Source organism: Panthera tigris, chromosome B2, assembly GCF_018350195.1.
Source record: "Panthera tigris isolate Pti1 chromosome B2, P.tigris_Pti1_mat1.1, whole genome shotgun sequence".
In the NCBI taxonomy this organism is placed as follows: Eukaryota; Metazoa; Chordata; class Mammalia; order Carnivora; family Felidae; genus Panthera; species Panthera tigris.
Window position 1 is genome coordinate 29,227,918 of NC_056664.1, and position 23,764 is coordinate 29,251,681.

General features: G+C 44.6%; 1 protein-coding gene across 3 annotated transcripts; it reads right to left on the minus strand.

Annotated features, from left to right (window-relative positions):
* Nucleotides 1–4,564: 4,564 nt before the first annotated feature.
* PPP1R10 (protein phosphatase 1 regulatory subunit 10) lies at nt 4,565–23,747 on the minus strand. Of its 3 annotated transcripts, none has more exons than XM_007090607.3 (20): nt 23,608–23,747; nt 22,546–23,068; nt 16,238–16,355; nt 15,467–15,553; nt 15,177–15,312; nt 13,881–13,932; nt 11,541–11,618; nt 10,981–11,154; nt 10,668–10,773; nt 10,443–10,555; nt 9,204–9,304; nt 8,797–8,944; nt 8,561–8,719; nt 8,213–8,459; nt 7,965–8,028; nt 7,670–7,864; nt 7,446–7,521; nt 7,083–7,196; nt 6,123–6,923; nt 4,565–5,827 (listed from the first exon to the last, which is right to left on the minus strand). In XM_007090607.3, the coding sequence occupies exons 3-20, from the start codon at nt 16,342–16,344 to the stop codon at nt 5,718–5,720; spliced, it is 2,868 nt and encodes a 955-aa protein (XP_007090669.1). In that variant the 5' UTR covers nt 16,345–16,355; nt 22,546–23,068; nt 23,608–23,747; the 3' UTR covers nt 4,565–5,717. The 3 variants fall into 3 exon arrangements, with proteins under 3 accessions (XP_007090669.1, XP_007090667.1, XP_042841825.1); XM_007090605.3 differs by lacking the exon at nt 23,608–23,747 and adding an exon at nt 23,291–23,564; XM_042985891.1 differs by lacking the exons at nt 10,981–11,154; nt 23,608–23,747 and adding an exon at nt 23,291–23,564.
* Nucleotides 23,748–23,764: the final 17 nt, after the last annotated feature.

Genomic DNA, 23,764 nt, shown 5'->3' on the forward strand with positions numbered 1-23,764 from the left:
TGGCCATTTTTCTTACTATTATATTGGAGAGGTAGATTTGGAAAGTAACCAGTGGCAGGTGGTTGGTGACTTTAGGTGGTGATGGGTGAGGTCGACTATAGAATGGAATGGAATGGAATGGAATGGAATCCATAACTTGTTGTGGGTGAGGTAACTAAATGCTGAACTAGGGTAGGGGAGGCATGGGAAGGAAAGGATGGGAGAGATGTGTGGGAGTTGGGGAGAAAGAAGAGAATGATCTGATGTATCCAGTTCCAGAGGGAATATGAGGAGCTGTTTGGTTAAGTCTGACAGCTTGGATATCTATTTTGGGGAGACTATTTTTTGACCAAGTGAATAAGTAATAGCCTGAGGTACAGATTTTGTAGTTTTGGTGTGGAAATAGTGTTGTTAGGGAACATCTCAAATTAGAAAGGAACTACTCCTCTTATGGAATTTGAGGGGAAAAAATCAGGGTCTTAAACCAAGCACCTGAGTAAGATGTTTTATGTAAAGTAATTTCCACAATTATGTGAAGTAATGGAAGCCAGGTTTCAAGTCTACTTACTAACAGTATGATGTTGGACAGGCTACTTAGCCTCTTGGTACTGGTTTTCTCATCTGTAAAAAGATTGAAAGTGTGTACCTAGGGACACCTGGGTGGCTCAGTCTTAACTGACTGACTCTTGATTTTGGCTCAGGTCACCATCTCATGGTTTGTGAGATGGAGCCCCGCATCAGGCTCTGTGCTGACAGTACGGAACCTGCTTGGGTTCCTCTCTCTCCCTCTCTCACTATGCCCCTCCCCTGCTTGTGCACTCTCAAAATAAATGAATAAACCAAAAAAAAAAAAAGTACCTTGTAGGATTATTAAGGGATTAGGCAATTATTTTCTAAAGTGTTTTAAATTTTTTTGTTAGATGTGTTTCACATTACACTCTACACTTTTCAGTTCACTGGTCTAGATGAGATGATGCATAAAATATATAGGAATGTTATTTATAAAACGAATACCAAAATTTTGCATTTCAAGTTTTTTATCAACTTCACTACAAGTACTTGATGCTTCAAAACAGCTTCCATACATGGACACAAATTGTACTTTTTCCTTCAATATACATACTTAGTAATGGAGTTATTAATAATGCACTTAAATGTGGGCAAAAAAATACAATGCAAAAAGAACAAAAAATATGGTTTATATGGTACAGTATGTATGGATAACCCAAAGCCTGGAAAATGGAATTTTGTTAACAAATATTCTTACTCATAGACAACTTTTATTATCTATAAGTCATGCACTAATGTACATAATAACTACCATAGAAATGGTTTTGAAAAGCAGAGATTCTTCTGCATACCTTCCTAATGAAACAGAGGACACCGACCTGCCCACAATCATCTGCCCTCAACAGAGATGGTTGTTGCTGATATGATGGCTCTTGTTTAGCTGACTCCAGTGTCCTGGATGTTTTCCCTCTGTGTAAAATGTGGACAGGGTAACCAAAGCGTGAGTCCTGGAAGAGCATGAGAGCCAGGATAGCACTGTGTTTTAGGAACACACAAAGAGGTTTTAGGAAATAGTGCCAGTACACTACAGTAAGAAACTACAATAAGAAAAGTGAAAACCAGGAATGAGCCTTGTGGCCATACAGCATGGGAGTATCCAAAGTTGCCATTTTGTGGCCAGTGCTAAATGCAACAACTGGGACACCGAACTGGCTGTTCTGGGTAGTGATGTTCAAAGTGTCCCAGACCAGCAGCATGAGCATCGCTTGGGATTCTGTTAGTGCAAGGATAGGAACTCTGCTGCCTTTGGAGCTAGGATAGAAAGGGTAGGGGGTGGGCTTTAAATCCAGTGAATAAGACTTCTCAGGAATAACATTAAAGCCAAGGCCTGAAGGTAGTGAAGGAACTAGGTGAGTGGAAAAGAAGAGCCCTCAGGGAAGAAACCATAGTGTTTCAGGGACCCTGGAGCCAGAAGAGCTTGACATAGACAAGATAGGCAGCTTGAGATAGAGCAGGGGCCAGGACACTCAGAGCCTGTAAGCCTTGATGGTGAGTTGGGATACTGTTTGAGGAGCAATGGGAGGCCATTCTCACACAGTGGTGAGAATTTATTATTTTTAATGTGTATTTGTTTTTGAAAGAGTGGGAGGGGCACAGAGAGGGAGAACACCCAAGCAGGCTCTGCACTGTCCGCACAGAGCCCAACGTGGGGCTCCATCTCATGAACCAGGAGATCATGACCTGAGCCAAAATCAAGAGTCCGACACAACCATTTGAGCTACCCAGGTGCCCGTGTTTTGATTTTTACAAAATTGTTCTGGCTGCTGGGTGAATAGTTGAGTGGGTAGAGGAGATGCTGAGAGAGGGTTAGATACTGCCTTGGAAACTGATACCCTTCTTCCTCTGGGAAAGGAAGATCACATAGGCTCAGATATTTTCAGGTGAAGAGGAAATGGTGCTCACACTGGATGGATCTCATTCAGGAGCTTGGGTGCCAATCAAGAGGAATTGCCAAGTAGCAGTAAGTGTTGAGTTGGTGTCAAGATGGTAGGATTTGTGTTTTTTGCAACATGAGGTTTACTGCCCAGGAGCAGGAATGGGGAAACTAGAACAGTGATGATCTAGAATTGGAGATGGAACTGGTGTGCTTTGGGTGGGGTTGACAGAGAATGTCTAAAGTTGAAAGGGTATTTCAGGGGCAGGGGGAATGGAAGCAGAAAGGAAGAACAGACCAGCTGAAATGGAGAGAAGTGCCTGCAGGGGAATTGGTGAAGGCATGGAAATGGGTCGCTTTGGATTTCCATGGAGAATTTGAAAGAAAAATGGCTGAACTAAATTTTAAATTAACGTAGAAAAAACTTTGAGCTCTAAAAGTTCTTGTGGCTTGATGCCAGAGATAGGGAAGCACAAGCCAGAGAGTGGCCCACTAGATTTTTCCACTTGAGCTGGTACTACTACATTTTTTTTTTCAACGTTAAAAAATTTTTAAGTAATCTCTGCCCCCAACGTAGGGCTCCAGCACACACCCTTAAGCTCCAGAGTTGCACACTCCACTGACCAAGCCAGCCATGCACCCCTACTTCATTCATATTTTATTTTTTATTTTTAAATCTTTTTTTTTACCTCATATTTTACCTCTTTTTAGGTGCTTTTCTCAGGTCCTAAGTGCACAGAGCTTGTATACGCTGACTGGGCACAACCCCTCTGAGGACTCAGCAAAGAGAAGATAAAATTAGCCCCATTGGCCTTGCTAAATGTAAATGACACCTGTGAAATTTAGGTTATGCCCTCGTGTGACCAATCCTGTGTTCTAGGGCAGTGTCTTTCGGTGTTTTCCAGATCAGCATCAGCAACACATGGGAACTTGTTAGAAATGCAAAATCTCTAGATCCATCCCAGAACTACTCAATTAGAAAATTTGCTGGACCCCATTCCTCATGTCTTTTAATAAGCCCCTCAGTTGATTCTGATGAACACTAAAAGGTTGAAAACTGTTCCTTTTTTAAAAAAAAATTTTTTAATCTGTGCCCAGTGTGGGGCTCAAACAACCCCGAGATCAAGTTGCATGCTGTACTGAGCCAGCCAGGTGCCCCAAAACGAGCTGCTTTCTCTGAAATCTCTATGCCCAACATGGGGCTCAAACTCATGACCTAGAGATCCAGAGCCACATGCTCTACTGAGCCAGCTAGGTGCTCCTGAAGACCACTGTTCTTAACCCATGCCCCAATATCCCCACCTTCCTCCTCAAAATGCACTATAATTCTAATTTCCCATTTCAAAATTAGCAAAACTTATTATTTGTAGTAATCCTATGTTCTGATCTCTAAGACCTGTCTCCCCAAGAATCTTACTCCATCAACTAGGCTGTCAATACTTGCCCTTAAGAATCCTGCATCATCAGGACACCTTGGTGGCTCAGTTGGGTGGGCATCTGACTTTGACTCAGGTCATGATCTCATAGTTCGAGTTCAACCCCCACATCAGGCTCTCCACTCTTGGCACAGGGCCCGCTTTGGATCCTCTGTCTCCCTCTCTCCTCAGCCCCTCCCCTGCTCATGCACTCTCTAAAAAATAATTAAAAAAAAAAAATCCAGGATCATCTAGCAGCAGCCTTAGTATAGTGACCTCTATTTTGCAAAGGCACTTCTTGGGGGAGGAGGAGCGTACATTTTCTGCTTTTCTTCACTTTCTCCACTGGAACTGCTCTTAATAGGAGCCACCAGCTTTTCCTCCTTTCACCCACCCTCACTTAAATTCCTTCCCTAAGCAACTCCACAGGGATGTTGAAGTGAATGTCCACCTACACCATCTGTAGCTCCAGCAATCTGTGAAAAGCTGTGTTCCCCTAGGTCCCAATGCTTACTCAAAGAATGTTGACCCATGGGATTTACTCTGTACCTATGGGTGTTTTATGTTCAAAATATTCCTTAAGTGTTTCACTTAATACCAACACTGACCTCACAGAATAAATGTTAGCTCAAGAACTGAAAACACACTCCACAAATGTTTGTCCTAATGTACCTCAAACAGCAGATAATGGCTGGGTTTTAAACAAAGAGCCCAAACACACTAGGGGTTAAATAAGCTGCTTCTCTTTCCACTGTTTATTATTAATGTACAAAATATACAAAACCAAAAGAAAAAAAGAAAATACTCATCCCTCAAATCCATTGTGGCTCTAACCCAAGACCCTGCACAAAAGCCAACCAATCCACTGTTTTCACAGAAAACAACTGATGCCGAGACATGTGAAGGAGAGGGCTGGGGAAGGGCAAGTCAGCTTGTTGCACCCACCCAGGAAGGCACCTGGTGGGATTCAGAGGTGGCTGACAGGGCAAAGGAGCCAGAGGCCTCACACCAACAAGGTTCCAGGTGGGGGCAAAGAGTGCGCCAACTCCTGAAGGCAGTGCATGTAGTGTGACTGTCAGGCCCAGCGTGCTGGGCAAGTTGATGAAAAGCTGGTCTCACTGAAGTGTTTTACAAAGTTTCCAGAATGAGTTGTAGGCAAGGGTGGACCAACACCAGCAGCCTTACCTATACCAGCTAAAACTTCCACTGGATGCAGATGTGAATTGGCCATCACTGAACCTAACAGACCCATGATGCAGACTTGGGTGTTCACAGAAGGTTGCAAAGTCTTGAGAAAGGACTCAATGTAAAGCCTGTGTCAGGGCAGAAGTGGGGATGATATTTTCCAGAACTCAAATCCAGCCTAATTGAGCCCTCTCAGTGCAGTGGGATATATAATACCCCTTTTACCATCTCCCCACCCCCATGAGGAATAATGAACTTGGCTGGGATGATTTCATAAGTGCAGCTGATCCCATGTCAGTTCTGTGTGCATGTGGAGGACCCACAATAGGAGAGTTAGAGGTGTTCTCCAGGATAACCAGCTTTAGGTTCTCAGGCATTAAGGGCAATACTGGAAAGGGATTTGGGGTTATAGGGCAAATCTCCTCAAAAAATGAAGCCAACTGGGTCTTCTCTTCAGCAGTCCAGGGTACAGAATGTATCCAGTCTCTCCTCCCCAGACTGGAGGAAAATATGTACATCAATACGCACCAGTGATCGAAAACCCCCAGAAACCCAAGCAGGTGGGAACTGAGGGGGCCGGCTCCTCATCAGCTGGGGAAAGGGGAAAAGTGGGCCTCACAGAAGCCATAACAGGGTAGAAGGAGCAAGGCTGCAGTCCACAGGGGTGTGTGTGGGTGGGGCAGAGGAGGTGGTCCCTAGGGCAGAGGGGGCCCGTTGACACCCGGGTGGTAGAAGGCACAGTTGTTCTCATAGCGGCAGTTGCCCTTCATCATGAAATGTCGGCAAACAGGGCGGTTTGACATGTCTGTGGAAATGACGGTGGAATGGTTAGATAAAAAACGGCAGACAGAGGTCAATGCCACCCTCACCCCCACTTCCTCCCACCCCCACCCCCACCCCATCCACAGCATCCTGAAAACTTCTCTTTCAGGGAGACCTGGAATCTTACGGATTTGGGGGAAGGGCAAAGGGTAGGAACTGAATGCATGCTGAGAATGAGGTGACCTCATGTTTGGCCTAGCACACCTGGGGTACTAATGCTCCCCCAACAACTTGTATGGAACACCAAAAACCATACAGGGAGCAGGAACTATTCTCACCTCCTCCATGGCTGTGGCCTCCATCATGCCCTCGGTGGCCCCCTCCTCCATGGCCAGGGCCATCATGGCCACGGTGCTCATGAGGCGGTGGCCCTCGATGGTCATGGCCTCGGTGACCAGGGACATCATGAGGCCGGTGGCCATGGGGCCCTCCATGTCCAGGACCTTCATGGGGGCGATGTCCACTGCTTCCACCCATGCTCCCACCAGGGCCTTCATGGGGGCGATGTCCGCCACCAGCACCCATGCCTCCACCAGGGCCTTCATGGGGACGATGTCCACTGCCTCCGCCCATGCCACTGCCAGGGCCTTCATGGGGACGATGTCCACTGCCACTGCCCATGCCACCGCCAGGGCCTTCATGGGGACGATGTCCCCCACCTCCACCCATGCTACCACCAGGGCCTTCGTGGGGGCGATGCCCACCACCCATGACACTGCCAGGGCCTTCATGGGGACGATGGCCACTGCTGCTGCTCATGCCCCCACCAGGGCCTTCATGAGGACGATGCCCACCACCTCCAACCATGCCCCCACCAGGGCCCCCTCTTCCATTTGGGGGTCCTCCTCCAGAGCGACCTCCTCTGGCCCCTCGGAAGGGAGGAGGAGGAGGAGGTTCATTTCCTCCTCGGCCACCACGGCCTCTATGGTACGGTCCAGGACCTGGTCCTGGACCCCCCCGCATTGGGCCACCCCGCATGGGGTCACCCGGGCCATCCCAGAAGGGATCACCCCCTCGTGGAGGGGGTGGGGGACCCAAGAGACGTGGACCCACTGGCCCACCGGGGCCTCCGTGAGGACCTGTTAGGGGGAAAACAGAAACAGCAACAGTTACCTGTTACACTCAGGGACAGCCTCTCCCAGCCTAAACTATCTCCTCCCACCTTTTGGTCAACCTACACTATTACCATACCAAAATCAAGCAGGTAAACCCATTCCAACCTCTCGTTTACCACCTACCTGGCATAGGTCCCCCAGGTCCAGGGGGGAAGTGCTGCATGGCCTTGGGGCCACCAGGGCCTCCTGGTGGGAAACCATTGGCTATTGGACCAGGGCCTAACAATCCATGTGGCACTATTAATTTAGAAAAAAAAAAAAAAAGAGAACAGTTAGCAAGAGGATTCTAGAAGAGTGGCATGACTTCCTACTTAGGTACGCCCCTCTGGCCCTCTCAGACCAACTTGGCAGAGCAATGCTCTATCCAGTCTTCCCCTCCCCATCTAGCAGCAATACCCCTGGCTCACCACTGTCTGTGAACCCTGCTCCCCACACCCCAAAGTAGGCTTTCTCCCCCCAGGCCCCAGGGCTGGCCCTGGTGATTACCCAGCATCTGCTTGATCTTGTCTGAATAGTCTGGTTGCTTTAGCAGTTCCTCTGAGGGATGACTATTTGGGCTACCCTGTGAGGAGGCAAGGTGAATAGAGAGCAAGGTTAACAACTGGCAGAGAAAAGAGAGGCAGATGAGGGGGTAAGTGAGAAGATGAGTATTAGCGTAAAAAGACAAGCAGATTCCAGAGAAAATGGAAATGAGGAAGGTGGACTCTTACCATGATGGAGGTGAGGATCTCTTGGACATTGATGCCCCCTCCTCCAGGACCCTGGGGGCTCTTTCCAGCACCCATGCTTCCCATGAGATTGGCTAGGACAGGAGGCAACTTGGAGCCACCTGCCCCATCAGGTGAGCCACCAGCTCCCCCGGGTTCCAGGGTCTCAATATATGGGGTCTCATCCATAGAACACTCCTGCAAGAACAGGAGAACAATTCCATTTGAAATGGAAATGAAATGTGAAAGACACATTAAAATCAATCACAGTCTCCATTGCCACATAGCATTCGCTCACCTCATCTAGGGGGATGAGCTTCGGGGGTACAGGATCATAGGGCTCAGGATCAGGCTCATGAGGACTATTAGGAATATCACAGGTAATAAGGGAAAAAAAAGATAGTCAAATTATTTATTCAAGCTCTCACATTCCCTCCTAGCCTACACCCCCTTCTGAATTACCCCAGAGCGCATGTTCCCCTCAGCAGTCCAAGCACTTAATACGGTTTTGGTTCATGCCTAGAGCGTAAACCCTGTTCTGCTCACCTTTCCTTGTTCAGGAAGAGCTCCTGAAGGATTCCTTTCTCCCTCTCAGCCTGGATATATCGCTCCTGGCTATTGCTTCCAGGGGTGACAAGAGGTGAGGGTAGAACCAGGGGTCGCGGACACACCCAGGGCACCTTCTCCTCCATATTGTCATGGCTCAGACGACGGGCCGTCTCAAACGCATGTCGGTCTGACAGTATCTCTCGTTTAGCTGCCTCACCAAAGTCCTTGATCTTATTCACATTTACTATTGGCAAGGAGAAAAAAACAAGAGCAAAAGTAAGTACAACCACGTCCTTTTTAAACTCTCTGTACCCATCTACTATACAGGAATCTACACACGCTAACCTCGTTCAGTTTCATCCAGTTCAAAATAGAAATATTCTCTCAGTTTGCCCTCCTCAGGCCATGTCACAGTCTTCCTCTTCCTGCCTTTCCGGGTCAGCTGGCTAGGATCTCCAGGACTCTCCACTGGCTTTGTATCCAGTGCTCCTGGCTCTAAAGAAGCTGTAAGCAAAAGAGGTTTTAGACGCAGGCCCTTTCTTTCAGAAAACCCCCAAATCTGAACCAATTTCTAGACTTACCTGTATCCATGAGCTCTGGGACTTCAACAGGGGGAACTGGGGTTCCTGGGCGGTCTGTGTCCATAGGCTCACAAGGAGGTGCTGGTTCTGGGGAAGAAGGCTTGGCTGTGCTTGGTTCTGTGCTCGTTTTCCCTTCAAATGGGCTTGGCTATAATGAAAGAAAAAGAAGTTAATGAGCTGATAAGAAAGCCAAAGTTAAGGTAAGGCAATTAGTCCATGGTCCTAGACAGAATCTCCCATGAGTTCCTATAAAGGAAGACTTTGTCTCTCACATTGCCAACCTCCCACCCGCACCCCAGCCTACATCTTGTTGTCCTCCCTAACCACCCCTACCTGCTAAACCCTTCCCTTCCTTCTACTTTACTTTTGACATCCTGTCACTGACACCTACTGCCCAGAGCTCATACCTTGGCAGCTGTAGGTGACAACACCTTCTTCTTCTTCTTAATTTTGATGCCTGGAACAGGGGCTGAATTGAGCGCATCCAGAAAGCCCAGGCCCTCCATAGCTATAAAAGGAAAAAGCATAACATGGAATCATTAGACTCTTTCACAATTCTATTCCTATACACAAATCTGGGCAGAAAATGGGCCAATGGAGACCCTACTCCAACTTAGGACATCATAAGGGCTGCCTACGTGACTCCGTCATTTAAGAGTCCCACTTTGGCTCAGGTTCAGGCCCCACATAGGGCTCTGTGCTGACAGTGCAGAGCCTGCTTGGGATTCTCTTCCCCTTTCTCTCTGCCCCTTCCCCATGCATGCACTCTCTCTCTCTCAAAATAAACTTTCATGGAGTTTTTTTTTTTTAATGTTTATTTATTTTTGAGAAAGAGAGACAGAACGTGAGCAGGGGAGGGGCAGAGAGACAGGGAGACACAGAATCTGAAGCAGGCTCCAGACTCTGAGCTGTCAGCACACAGCCTGACACAGGCCTCGAGCTCACGTGACCTGAGCCTCGATCATGACCTGAGTCAAAGTCAGATATTTAAATCAACTAAACCACCCAGGCGCCCCTCAAAATAAACTTTTAAAAAATAATAGTAGTAATGAAAAAAAAAGAAAAGGATTAAAAACAAATCAAGACAAACAACAAAACTTAGGACATAATAAGTTCAAGGTGCCAGGAAGCATATGCTGGATTCATATAAGAAATGCTTGTTATTCTTACTAAAAAAATTTTTTATTTTTATGAAATTTATGAAAAATTTATTAAAAAATTTTATTTTTATCTTACGTAATCTCTATACCCAATGCAGGGCTCAAACTCATGACCTGGAGATCAAGAATTGCATGCTCCTCCAACTGAGCCAGCTGGGCACCCCTATTCTTTCTTTCTTTTAAAGGCAAACAATTTGTAGCTTTAAGTATGAATTAGAGCTCAGATAACTGAAGAAGCCAGCCCCCATTGACATGACAGAATATCCTGCAGCTGGGAGTGCTCCTAACCAGTCACATACCTCCCAATACCATCTCTAAAAGTACCCCTAAGTAATCCTATGAAAGGGGAGCTCCAGAAGTGCAAAAATTAAGACACACACACACTTAGGACATGAAGAAATCAATCCCCTACCTACCCCCCAACAATCATTCCCATGAAAAGGGTTTGTTCCCAATTCCAAGTATATTCCTTCACTTTAGACTCACGCTGTGGTGGGATGATCTTCACTTTGATCTCTTTGGTGGCATTGGGTGTGGTGTTCAGTGGCTTGTATTTCTTCTCTGCAGGGGGGGCAGCATCTCCTGGAGCAACTGTGGTGCTGTCAGAAGAGGAATGGTCAACAACATCTCTGATTCACCGTGACTTGCCCCTTCTTTCTCCCTCGTGTCCACAGACATAACCCACGCAGAAACCCAGGATGTGGTCCATACCTCTGACGCTTGAGGGGGATGGGTTTAAGGTTGTACTTGTCAGAAACCACCACTGCACTGGCATTCTTCTTCACAGGCACCAAAGATGGGGTCTCCAGCTCTAGCCCTGGCGGAAGGAAAAAACACGATATTGGGGTTGAACTCTCTTAACTCTTCTTCCCTGGTCCAACCCCAAATCTTCATCCAGTCCAAGCTTCACCCACTAGTCTTCCCTCTTCCATGTGTGTGCCGTTTCATAAATCGGCTATTCCACCACAAGACCCTAGGTATGCATCCGCCCACAGACTGTCCCAAGACTGGTCAACAGCCCTACCAGTGGAACGGAACTTGGCATGACTGGGTGCTGTGGTTCGTAGAGACTTGGGCTTCTCCTTCTTCTTCTCTGGGGCCTCCTCAGCCCGGGTCTCAGCCTTCACCTCAGTCAAGGGTCGCTCAGGAGGGGTGGTTCGACTCTTCCCCTCTTCTTTACGTTTTTTTTTATCTTTCTCTGTTGTTAAAAAACAAAGCAGAGGGGCGCCTGGGTAGCTTGGTCGGTTAAGCGTCTGACTTCAGCTCAGGTCATGATCTCACACTCCGTGAGTTCGAGCCCCGCGTCAGGCTCTGTGCTGACAGCTCAGAGCCTGGAGCCTGTTTCAGATTCTGTGTCTCCCTCTCTCTCTGCCCCTCCCCTGTTCATGCTCTGTCTCTCTCCATCTCAAAAATAAATAAACGTTAAAAAAAAAAAAAAATTAAAAAAAAAAAAACAAAAACAAAGCAGAAAAGGATTTTACTTAAAGAGAAAGACTCTCAGAGATGAAGCAGGCTAAAGGTACTGAAAGCCATGTCCCAGTGGGAAAGAAATAAATACAAGGGATAAAAGACTAAGGAGCTTACCAGCAGGCTGGGTACTGCTCTGGGAGCGGATGACAGCCATCCAGTCACTGACAAGGACTGAAGCCAATTTCCGGAGCTCTACAGGTGAGAGTAAGGGGAAATGCCTAAGTAATTAAAAATATTACTCTTCCAATAACAGAAAACAGAGATGTTTAAAGATATACTGTGAAAACCTGTGTAACAAAAAAAGTAACTCAGAGTTTTAAGAAAAACATGGGATAGGCTGAAAAACCAAACTCTTCAAAATGGAAAGATGAATCATATAGCAGTCTTCTATTCCAATTCAACACTGGGAGGGGAGGCGGGGCAGAGGTGGGGAAGAGGGAGAATGAACATCAATTACACACAGAATACATTATAAAAACTACATCAGTTGTTTTATATATACTTCATGTGGTTGTTATATTCCAAAGATTTTTAAACCTCCTTCACAAAGTGAGAAAGAGAAAGCTAGAAAACCAGAACGAAGCCAGTGCCAATGCTCTTCCCCTAACCAGTATTAGTTTGTGTTGTGCCTAAAGACAAAGTTCAAAGGAGGCAGATTTAGATCCATCTTTTTTTTTTTTTTTTTTTTTTTTTTAAGTTTGAGAGAGAGCAAGCATGAGCAAGGGAGGGGCAGAAAGAAGGAGAGAGAGAATATGAGAATACCAAACAAGCTCCATGCTGCCAGCACAGAGCTGGATTTGGGACTGGAACCCAGGAACCGTGAGATCATGGCTTGAGCCGAAACCAAGAGTCTGACCCAGGTGGCTCAGCTGGTTAAGCATCCAACTCTTGGTTTCAGCTCAGGTCATGATCTCACAGTTCGTGAGATCAGGCCCCTTATCAGGCTCCATGCTCAGAGCACTGAGCCTGCTTGGCATTCTTTCTCTTCCTCTCTCTCTGCCCCTCCCCCCCTCAAAAATAAATAAACTTTAAAAAATCCTTTACAGCTCTTGGCTTTTGTACTTGGCAAATAACGTATCTATGGCACCCCTCCTCTTACCAACACTTTCACTTACAGACTCACTTAATAATGAGATTGTTTAAAACATTAAAACCTAACTTTTCAAATATTCACAAAACCAGCAATTTCTATACTTAAGGCAACATGAACCCCAAGGCATCCCCAATGCAGGGATATTATAAACCTTTTTGGACCAAATGAAATTATGGTCTAATGAAACTTTACAGTCTATAAGGAATATATAAATTACAGTATCCAAAGAAATTATACAAGAATTACACCTATATTCAAAAGTGGCAGCATACAATTGAGCCAACTGGAAAACAGAGAACAATATACCCGACAATGAAGAAACAAGAGATGGGCAATGATTTAAAAGGATCTTCTGTAATGTATTTTTACATTACAAATTATTATTAAAGATACTTGTGATGTCACAAATCAGAAGTGCTCAGTATTTAAAGGGCTTAAAAACCAAGAATTAATACAGCTAAAAGAATAGAAAGCTAGAAAAGGTCTTTCACTGAAACAATTCTGTGAGTTAAACCCTTTATCTTTGTACGTTTTCTGTGTTTTCCTCTATAGCTAAAGGAACTTCAGATAGGCTTACCCAGGTCTACATGCTCCTTCCACACCCAAACCACCAAAGCCTCTTTTCAAAAGGACCTAGCACACCATTCCCTTCAGCCAAAAGAGCAAGCCTGTATTCTGATCAGGGGATTAGCTCTGCTAGAATACTGCTCACTTGTGGGATACTGGTGTCTTGTGCTTGTGGTTTGTACCCTGGGTATAACCCCCTTTTTTTTCCACTAAAGAAAAGGCTGTAACTTTCTGGAGCCAGGCTCTGTCTTCAAGCCAGAACTGTATGGCCCTTGCCAAAGAGTCCACAACGCTTTGTCTTAGAAAAGGAAAGACTCTGTTGCCACCAAAGCTATAATCTATCTACTCCAGCAGTCAGGATTCTGTCCGTGCCCTAAAGGAAGGTGTTTACTGGTAGAAATAGTGTATCTGTTGTTAAGAAAATACACACTGAAAGTCTCAGAATATGCTTTATATTTAGAAAAACAGAGTGATGATGACACTCTCTAGGATGATGCTATTTTCCCCAAAGAATTTTAAGTGTATACCTTTTACACCAAGAGATATTAAGAATCAGCTTCTAAAGTGTGGTGTCTTGTTTTACATTCAACAGTAGAGAAATGGACAAATCCCATTCAGAGTTGAGAACAGGAAAAGAGGACAGGTTAGAGAAGCTCAATTTTTAAAAGAAAGAGAAAAGCAAGGTGAGGTAGCAAGGAGTGACAGGACAGTTCAAGGATGGAAGTGAGACATGGCATTAACTAAGTAGAAGTAATGAGGAAGGGCTGTGACAGAAAGTAAGGACTGGCCCCTACCTTCATCCTCACTTGACTTGCTCAGTTGCTTCACCAGTTTGGCGGTGTTGTTCTATGAGAGATGGGGAGAAAAGTTAAGTGCCAGGAGGAAAATAAATCCTCTCAGAGTTAACAACTGCACAAACTCACCCACAGTTTCTTTTATTCTTTTTTAGATTTTATTTTTAAGTATTTTTAAGTATTGGGTATTTTTAAATACCCAATGTGGGTGGGGCTTGGGCTTGAACCCATAACTCCAAGATCAAGAGTGACACACTCTTCCGACTGAGCCAGACAGGTGCTCCAGCCACAATTTCTTTTTTTTCCTTAAGTTTATTTATTTTGAAACAGACAGACAGCATGAGTCGGGGAGGGGCAGAGAGACAGAGGACAGAGAGAGAATCCCAAGCAGGCTTGCTGTTGCAGGGCTTGAACCCATGAAGGCGTGAGATCATGACCTGAGCTGAAACCAAGAGTAAGAGGCTTAACAGCACAAAGCCCGATATGGGGCTTGAACTCACTGACTGTGAGATCATGACCTGAGCTGAAACCATGAGTTAGACACTTTAACTGACTGAGCCACCCAGGCACCCCTTTGTAGACATATTCATACTTAACCCTGAAAACAACCAACAATAGGGGTGCCTGGGCGGCTCAGTTGGTTAAGCAACCGATTCTTGGTTTCGGCTCAGTTCGTGATCTTGTGGTTTCAGGAGTTCAAGCCCCACACTGGGCTCTGACCTAGCAGCACGGAGACTGCTTGGGATTCTCTATCCCCCTCTCTCTGTTCCTTCCCCACTTGCACTCTCTCTCTCTCAAATAAATAAAACCTAAAAAAAAAAAAACAAAACGTGGCACGTCACTTAAAAAAAACAAAACCCCAGTAATGGATGAGAAAACTAAGGCTCAAATATATGAAGTGCCCCAACCACACATCTATTAAATTTAGTTTTCTGATACTAAATTCCTATTTTTTCTTTTTCAATTTTTTTTTTTTTTAACATTTATTTATTTTTGACAGAGCATGAGCAGGGAAGGGGTAGAGAGAGAGGGAGATACAGAATCCAAAGCAGGCTCCAGGCTCTGAGCTGTCAGCACAGAGCCTGACGCGGGGCTTGAACCCACGAACCTTGGGATCATGACCTGAGTTGAAGTCAGGACACTTAACTGAGTCACCCAGGTACCCCAAATTCCTATTTTTTTCTACCACTCTCCTTCACAGGCCCAAGACTGCAACGCCATCAGTGCCACTGTGGGTATTTTATCTGTTAGGCTAATGCAAAAAGGAAGCACTAGGGTTGTAAAGACTTAAGGTACCTGCTTGAGGTGGTCCACAGTGAGTGGTAGGTGCTGCAGGGTCAGCAGAATTTGCTGCAAGAGGGGAATGTTGTTGGTTGTCTTTGAATAGGTCAGCCAATTGTTAAGAAGCTTGTAGCCACCAACATCAATAAACCTGTAGGCAGGTAGGAGAATCTGTAATGACCTTCCTAGGTTTTGGAGTGCCACATCCCACACTCTTACTCCCCCATCAATAATCTAGAAACCCAGGCCTCACCTCCCCCACTTTCTAACATCTTCCCATCTCAGCCGCCCAGCTCCCCACTTACTTGACCAATATTTCTGGTGACTGGGTCTGCAGGAGAATGTTCAAGTAAGTGCATCGACTCACCATCTTTCGTGCTTCCTTCATAAGACTGTAGGAGGGAAATTAAGGTTAGACATGGAGCAGCTAGAATGCCTCTTCTTTCAGCAGAAGCATCTCTAACTGTGGGAGTGCATTCATAATCCTAATGACTTGGGACTTTGCTACAGGGTAGGAGGGTCACACAAGCCTCTTGGAGGATGATATGGATCCAGAGTGAAATGGAAACCTATGAGAGGATGGAAGACAATTCAGGAGACACTGAAGTCTCTGATCCAGGGAGGTAAGCATCACTGCTTCTAACACAGGACACACGTGATTCTGCTTCCTGGTCAAGAGACCTAGCACTAACAGCCATCCGTTCACAGTCTGTTCAGGACTGGTTTAGTTCTTTCCCTTCCACTGGGGAACTGGAAGGTTCCTGAGGGAAAATAACACTTTGGGTATAAGGAATGTGACCTAAAACAACCAAAAATTCTGCTCCCCTGCTCCCTTCCTTCCAAAGTGTGACTCCCTCAAGACTGTGGATATCCAAATATTCAAATTCCATTATGGCCAGGAACCAAGGGATCACCTTTTCCTATCACTTACTCTAAAATTATTGGATTCCAATCATATTCCCACTGACTCTCCCTTTCCCCTCCAAGAACACTCATTCCTGTCTGCCTTACTTAAGGTTATATTACAACATACAATATCTTCTACTCACAATGAATCCAAAGATAGGCAGACTCACCTGAAGATCTTGGAAATGCCATCCACACTCTTGACTTCCCCATCTCGGTTAAGGAAGCTATCCAGGCCCTTGAGAAGCTCTTTGGGATCTATGGGACCCGAACCCATGATCGAGGTTTCTAAGACAAGGACAAAGCAAACCCACAGAATAAGTGGGTGGCAAGGACAGTGCCACTATGCCCTCTAATAACTTCCATTTCTATATGTGACAAAATTCTGTGACTAATTATTCAATATATATTGAACTACTCTCACCATTTTCTAGATATGAAAAAATCAACACAGACCATCACACCACTGAGAAAAAAAGCCCTGGCAAGTTAAGCATGATACTAATACAGGACTGAATGGGAAGACAATGGACTGGGCAGTACACCTTTCTCTCTTCCTCCCAGTTACATCCCTTCTAGATAGCTAACTTCACTAAATTGTATTAGGGCTAAAAAACAAGTGCCTGTAACAAAACACTCAACATTCCAAGGCATTTTTGCTTAATTAGTTCCTGTTTCTACTTAGCAGCTGATAAATTTGGCCTGAAAAAAACCTGTAGTTTAATAAGAACTGGGCAAATCTTGGGACAGGGCTAAATGTCTTCTAAGATTAGTCGGTTCCTTTTTATCTTAGTCTTATTTAGCCATAATCACCTCAAGTGGTAGGATGAGCTCTGCTTGCACCAGGAGAAAATCAGCTAAAATGGCAGGTGATATAAAACTTGGTAACAGAAACTTTCCCTCAAGAGAGTTGAGGGGAGCTCCCAGAAATGGAGACAAATGGACATAAAAGATATCAAGCTGGCACTCCTCAGTCTTAAATAGAACTGTCATTCATTAACCAAATACTGTACATGTTTTTATTGTTTTAAAGTCAAGAAAAAGACTGCTTTGTGATTTCAAAAGCAAAGACACAAATCTGAGCACTACTCCTCTCCAAAATCACACCACCATCCAAGATCTTCAAGAAAGGCCTGAAATTAGAAACCACAGAGGCAAAAAGAATGGAGTAGAGCTAGAAGCTGGAAAAATGCCATTAAATTCTTAAGTAGCTACTTTAGACCAGGTTAGAAAAGGAGCTCATTAAAAGCTAAACTCTGTTATGGGATGAAGTGTGAAGCAATTTCTAGGCCAGAACCCAAGATAATCTTGAATCAATGTGGCTCTGATTGGGATTTTTATCCACAGTACCTCTAAATATAAACTTCTGAGAACCAAAAAAGAAAGCCCCCTCAGTAATACTTGCATTTGGAATATAAGGTTAACATTGGGTAGAAAGGAGGCAAGAACTACTTCTTGCCTCCTGCTTCTAGTACAGATAACAGACAGAATTTCAGCAGAAGGGTGGGAAAATCAGTGTTTTACAACGATGACTGAATTTTGTGCAGGAAAGAGAACAAGTTTCTTATAAAATAACATAAATTCGTTCTGTATGTTCTCAGACAAATCAAAAAGCATAACAATCTCAACCTTTTAGTCCTCTCAACAAAAAGGCCAACAAATTTCTAAATAGATAGGTCCTAACAACCTAAGGAAGAAGCAGCAGAAACAGGGAAGAGGCTGGTTCTTGAGATCATAACCTGTGGGCTGAATAGAGAGGAGATAAGGTAAGAAATTCCGAGAGGTGAGCAACTCTGGGTTAACTGTGCTGTTGTTGCTGCTGCCCTGGAACCTCCACAAAGACAGGTAGAACCTGAGGTCAGAGAAAAAAACACTGAAGTAGAATACTGGATAAGATTAGAAGCCCATGAGCCAAATCCACTGAAATGTGATGATTCTTAGAGACAGACATGGAGATAAAGGCATTTTTTCCCATGTAGTAAGACACCATATAAAGTGATCCATAGACACTACTATACCAAGAGATACACAGACACAATGGGATATATATAGACCGACTTCCCATTTGTTGGGGACTAAAAAAGCAATGAGTGAATCCAAAGTAATACATTTCATCAACCAAAATATACACAATTTGACAAAAACCTTCAATTAAGTAACACTTTAAACCAGTGCTACCTACCCCCCCACACCCCTTCCAGCCAAATACAGCTGATCCCAATGATTCAAACCAAGAGTAGGATATACATCGCCTTGGAGAACTACCTTTGGCATATCCAAGTCCGAGCTAAATCAACAGGACTGCTCCCCCTACTTCCTTCAGAAACAAAAAAAGTGTCACCTGAGCTCAAATGTTCCTTCACTTAAGAGGGTGAGAGAGAAGAGAATAACCATCCCCAGGAAAGAGACCAATGAGTGCAAAGCTAAATTCTGTCCAGTGCCTTCTGCTGGAAATGGGTACAAGGGACAACTTTTTCATTCCCATTCATAAAAAGCAAGAATAATCAGGGGAAGCTAGAAGACAAAGCAGATATATTAAATATTAGGTTTCCACCATTGTTATTCCTATTTATAATTTGGAAGTATAATTAACAAAAACTAAGTTTTGTCTCCTAAGTGCCAATTGTGAGAAAATGTAAATGGGTTTTCTCATGGTTTTCCTATAGGCAAATTAGTTTTCACTAAAATTAAGGACTCCAAATGTCTTACAACCAAATTTCCTTACTTCAAAGTCAGTACATTCTGAAAGAAGCTACAAGGCACTCAAGTGGAAAGAAATGAAGAACCTAAATTCCTGGCACAGGCCTACAGTGGAAAAGGCAAAGGAGTTGAACAGGGAAGGAGGGGCAATAACTAAGTGTCAACATTACCTAGTCATATCTGGAGCTTGGAATGAATGCTTGAGGAAGCTTTCTGGAACCAAAAATAATCTAGGGCATGACGTTTGCTCTTTTAATTTCCTCCAAGATAGAACATACAGAATAAGAAGGGCTGGGGAGAGGGAAATAACCCCAGCCTTATCTCCACCTTCTTCTAAGCTGTGCATTCCTTCTTATGGAGGATATTTGCAAGCAGAGATGAGCACTACTGACACAAGGCACTGGGAAATTTTCTACCTTTCTTACCAGAAATTTAAAAAGTCCTTAAGTGACACCAACTCCCGCCTCTGAAATGAGTTTTCCTTGAGGGTTACTCAGTTAACAAGGTGAAAAATATCTAGCTTGGCGAAAATTATTCCATACCCATCACCAAGAAAAAAGAACTTAATTGGTTCAGGACAAAAACCCTATGCAAATCAGAGCCCTTCTAAATACAATCACAACACTCATAACAAGGAAGGAGTCTGAGTTTACCTTGACTTAGAGAAGACTTAGCACTTCTGGAAATGAAAATGTTTTGTACTTGACCTCTTACACTCCCCCCACCCTTCCTTTCCTTGGTGTTTGAGGTATTTCCTAATAGGACTCAGTGAACTGAATTAGGTCTCTTGGGTGATGTACAAGGTCTTACCTCTCCTAAGCATAAGCCCTACCCCTTAAACTTCTTTTGAAAACCTGATACAGTGATCTCCCGGAAACCTTATTTGCCTTTCAGTAAGGATGTAAAATCACCCCCCACCTGCCAGCAAAGTATCCCAGAAAATAACTCTGGCCACAAACTACAAGGATCAGGTTCTCCAAGGTTCTCTGGATGGATGTGGTTTCCCTATCTCCCATGTTAAGGAAGATCTTCTTTATTAATCCCCTGTTCACTAGAGATCAGGAACCCCAATGGGTAGAATGTTCAGCTCCCAAGGAAGGTATGCTGCAGAGGCACATGGCAAACTGCTTAAAAGATAAAAAACTTGTGGTCAATAGACATGTGGAAGAGTCCCTCCCACCCAATCCAGAAGTTTAAGCACTAATTTGAGAATCAGTACCCAACAGAAAATTAGCCCTGAAGTCTCACCAAGTCACCACAGGACAGGTATTCAAAAGGGCTTTCCAATTTTGCCTAGAAACTCCACGCTTCAAGGCAGGACTTTAAAAAATGAAAAGTATATGGAGAGTTGGACAAAGATTTGACTGAAAAAGTTGGAGGAAGATAGATAAGGGACAGGATACCCAATACCACCCTCAGATAGGGCATGGCTTTGAACATGCACCAACTGCTAAAGCACTGCACAAGTTGAAAAATGAAGACATTATTTTCCCATTAATGTTTTTAAGGAATTTCTTTCTAAAGGAAGGAAAAAGAAATTCAAAAAGGGTGGCTCTTTGGAAAAAAGAAATGAAGGTTTTGAAATGTAATACCAGAAAGGTTTTGCTTACCAGACACCGTAGCTTGCATCCCCCTGCCTTGAGTTTACAACTGCCGCTTCCTTTCCTATTCACTTCTCATCCTAGTACCAATGTACAGGAGCTAAGCAACTGGAGAACGTGACACAGCACTGAACACAAAGAGTTTATCCCCAAACCCAGAGGTGGGATAAGGGAATAAGGGTGATTTAAAAGAAGTCTTCAGGTACCCACCCTCCCCCGTCTCATTATACAAAGCGACCAAATGCAGGCCCAAGGACTGGTTCCTGGACAGAAAGGGCACATTTCAGTATTAGGCCCCACTTGTCTATTCAAGTCACTTCCACAAGTTCTCCTTTCCCCAGTATCCCCCGCACCACGCCACACCTACATACATACATACACACAGCTCACACACACACACACATGCACACACCACCAGAAGGCTCCCAGTCTTAAAGTATAGTTGGTTTGACTGGTTTTCCACCCCTGGCAACTGAAGCGGGGAAAATTTCCAAGCTGTTGTGATGAGTGAAGGAAGATGAAAATAAAAGCAACAGGCTTTGATTGTTAAATATAAAAACTAGAGCTGCCCAGGAGATGGACAACTTCAAGACCTAATCCCTATAAGCTTTTCCCTCTTAAGAATATAAAAGATACTCTAAAGAAAATACAGAAAATGTCTTTTCCTGTCTAGCAGCAGCGTGCACAGGGAGTCCAGAAAGCATCTGCTCAGGGGTGGAGTTTCAAGAGGGTGGAGAGGAAGAAAGCTGATTACATCACCTTTCCATGCTGCTCCTCCCCCTTGACCAAGTTTCTAGGGCGGCCCTAAGCTCTGGATGGCAAAAGGGGGAGAAAAAACAACAAAGAAGCAGGGACGACGCCATTTTGTAATGGAGAAGAGGAAAACTTAAAAAAGCTATTCCGGCTCTGCCGGCAGCTAATGCCGGCAACATTAGAAAACAACCCTTCTCAGTAAAATACCCCAAACCAGCCACCCACCCTGAATGGTCTTTAACCTAATTTGAGTAAGAGAGTTGTGAAAATAAAACCAATTAAAATATTTAAAAGAACATTTTTCTGTGGGGAAGAATTGAATTTGCAATTGAGGTTCAACCTGCTACCATCGACCACCCCCATCCTCCCTATAAAGGGAAAGGGGGAGGACTTGGACCCCTCTCAACAAATAGGGTTGAGGTGGGAGGACAGGAGAAAAATGGGCCAAGACACAACCTGCAACACCGCTTTGAAGACAAAAGGACAAGGAAAGTCGCCATATTGAAGCAGGGAAGAAAAAAATTCCTTTTAACGACACAAATCTTTTAGAAAGCTAGCATTCAATTGCACTAAATGGCTTTTAAAATTATACTCCTGAATTCCACATTTCCCAACCTTTCCACCCCCTATTAGACTGTATTCCCACCCACCAAAACGTTATCAAGTTAAAATGTTAATCACTTTTTTCCTCTTAAATAACCTGCGCAACCTGCAACAATTAAAAACATTCTTTACCTCCCCATTATCTTGTATGTACTGGCACTAAGATTATAGTTTTGTACTGAATTAAGTGTCTTGCAATCTTTATTCCTAGATTGCCACCTATTTTAACCACACAAATATATCCCAAGCAAATTACATTAAAATTGAGAGGATTTAACAATCATTTAAAGTCATAGCCAGCTATTATTTCTCTGCCCATCTCCTTACCCTGCAATCTTTATGTACAGATTGCTTATTAATCTGGCAAATTGAAAGGCGCCCTGCTTGTCTCACACACAAAGAAGTGGGACTTCTGGGCCACAAGATCCACCATCTTTTGTATGTGAGCTCATTAACCCTTTTGAAGACTGCTAACGAGGAAGTTAACCATTCCTCCTTATAAAAAGCAAACACTTATGGCTTTGGCAGTCTGGAAATTGGCTGGATTACCAAGGGTTAACCATCAAAATCCTCACTTGCTGGCCCTCCCTCCACCCTTTCCTTGCCTGCAGCAGGGCAGGAAGGTAGGTGGCAGGGGAGAGAGAACAAGACTGTTTAGACCAAAGGCCCTTTTTTAATGGAGATTAAGTGACCGGCTTGGTCCTTCTCCAGTTCTCTATTTTGTTCTATTGTCTCATTTCTTCCTCTCATTATTTTTGGTTTCACAACGGGAAACGTTGATTTCTTGTTGCAAGGCTGGTTTTGGAAAATTCGACACTTACTATCCAATTTTTTTGCGACGTCAGCACCTCGGGCTCAGGGGGGGAGGGGGCTCAAATTTTGGAGAAAAAAAATAAAACAACCAACCAAGACCCAAAACTCAATTATTTGGGGGGCCTCATTGGATCAAAAAGTCTCTTAAAAAAACGAAGGCCAACTCAGTATTCATTTTCCCCCCACCCAACTCCATTTAGGGAGGGGGGGTCGTAGAAAAAAAGTTCTGAGTGGATTCAAAAAAGTAAACGCTGGATGAGTGAATTTGGGTGGGTTTGGGAAGGGAGGGTGGTTGATTATTTTTGAAGTTATGTGGTGACGGTCCTTCGGCCACAGATTGCAAGTCCCATGCAGCGTGGGCTGGTGGGGTGGGCAAGATAGGTGGGAAGGGGCAGAAGACACAAGTGGTTGGGCTGGTGGCTGCGGTTTTCCCTTTCCCCCCTCTCTCAGGATCCTTTCAAGGGCTTAGATGTTGCTGCGGCTTGTTTTTTTCCTCGTGGCCGGCCTGTCTTTCTCCGAGAAAATTCAAACCTAGGATAAAAGGAACACAAGGGAGAAAGATATAATCAATACGGGCTGCTTTAAACACCCAAAGTACCATATCTGTTGTCTCCAATCACATCCAGGTCCCATCCCGAACACAGCCGCCTTTTATAAGCCATGACCCTCCACAGAACCCATCCCTAACCCCCTCCTCAGTCCAACAAAATCAACAAAACTTAACCCTCCAACCGACAAAACACCCAAACTTACCTCTAAACGAACCCCAGAATGGCGGCTGTCTGCTCGGGCGGAGTCTTTTATACCCGGACGCCGCCCAACGCGCCCAAACATGCTAGTGAAACGCCCTTGTCGCGAGACATTGTGCGCGAGGCATGAATTCATTGGCCAACGCGAAAGACAACTCGCTAGCTGATTGGCTATCCTTCCTTCACCTTCGCTCAGCCCCTTCCTCCCCCGGGACCTTCTTCCGCCTCCTTCCTGGCCCCCCCGGCAAGCGCGTGACCGCAGAGCCTAGCACCTCCCTTTCCTCTGCTTCCACCACTTCCGTCCTCCAGAACATTTCTCACTCTGGTTGGTAGAACCGGGCCGGCGCGTGCGCATTGAGAAGACGTCGGTCGAAATCCCCTTCAAAATTGTTTAAAACGCAAGCCCTTAGTATGAGATCTAAGAATCGTAATGACTGGTTTAGGAAAAACGCAATTTTGAGGCCAAATTCAATTGTGA

What these genes read in the sequence shown, in the direction of transcription:
- PPP1R10 (XM_007090607.3), bottom strand. Translation starts at nt 16,344, where the DNA reads ATGGGTTCGGGTCCCATAGATCCCAAAGAGCTTCTCAAGGGCCTGGAT. An exon ending in CCCAGAGCTCATGGATACAG is followed by an intron (nt 8,720 to 8,796) that starts GTAAGTCTAGAA and finishes TTTTGCTTACAG; the next exon opens with CTTCTTTAGAGCCAGGAGCA. An exon ending in CAAGATCAAGCAGATGCTGG is followed by an intron (nt 7,197 to 7,445) that starts GTAATCACCAGG and finishes CTAAATTAATAG; the next exon opens with TGCCACATGGATTGTTAGGC.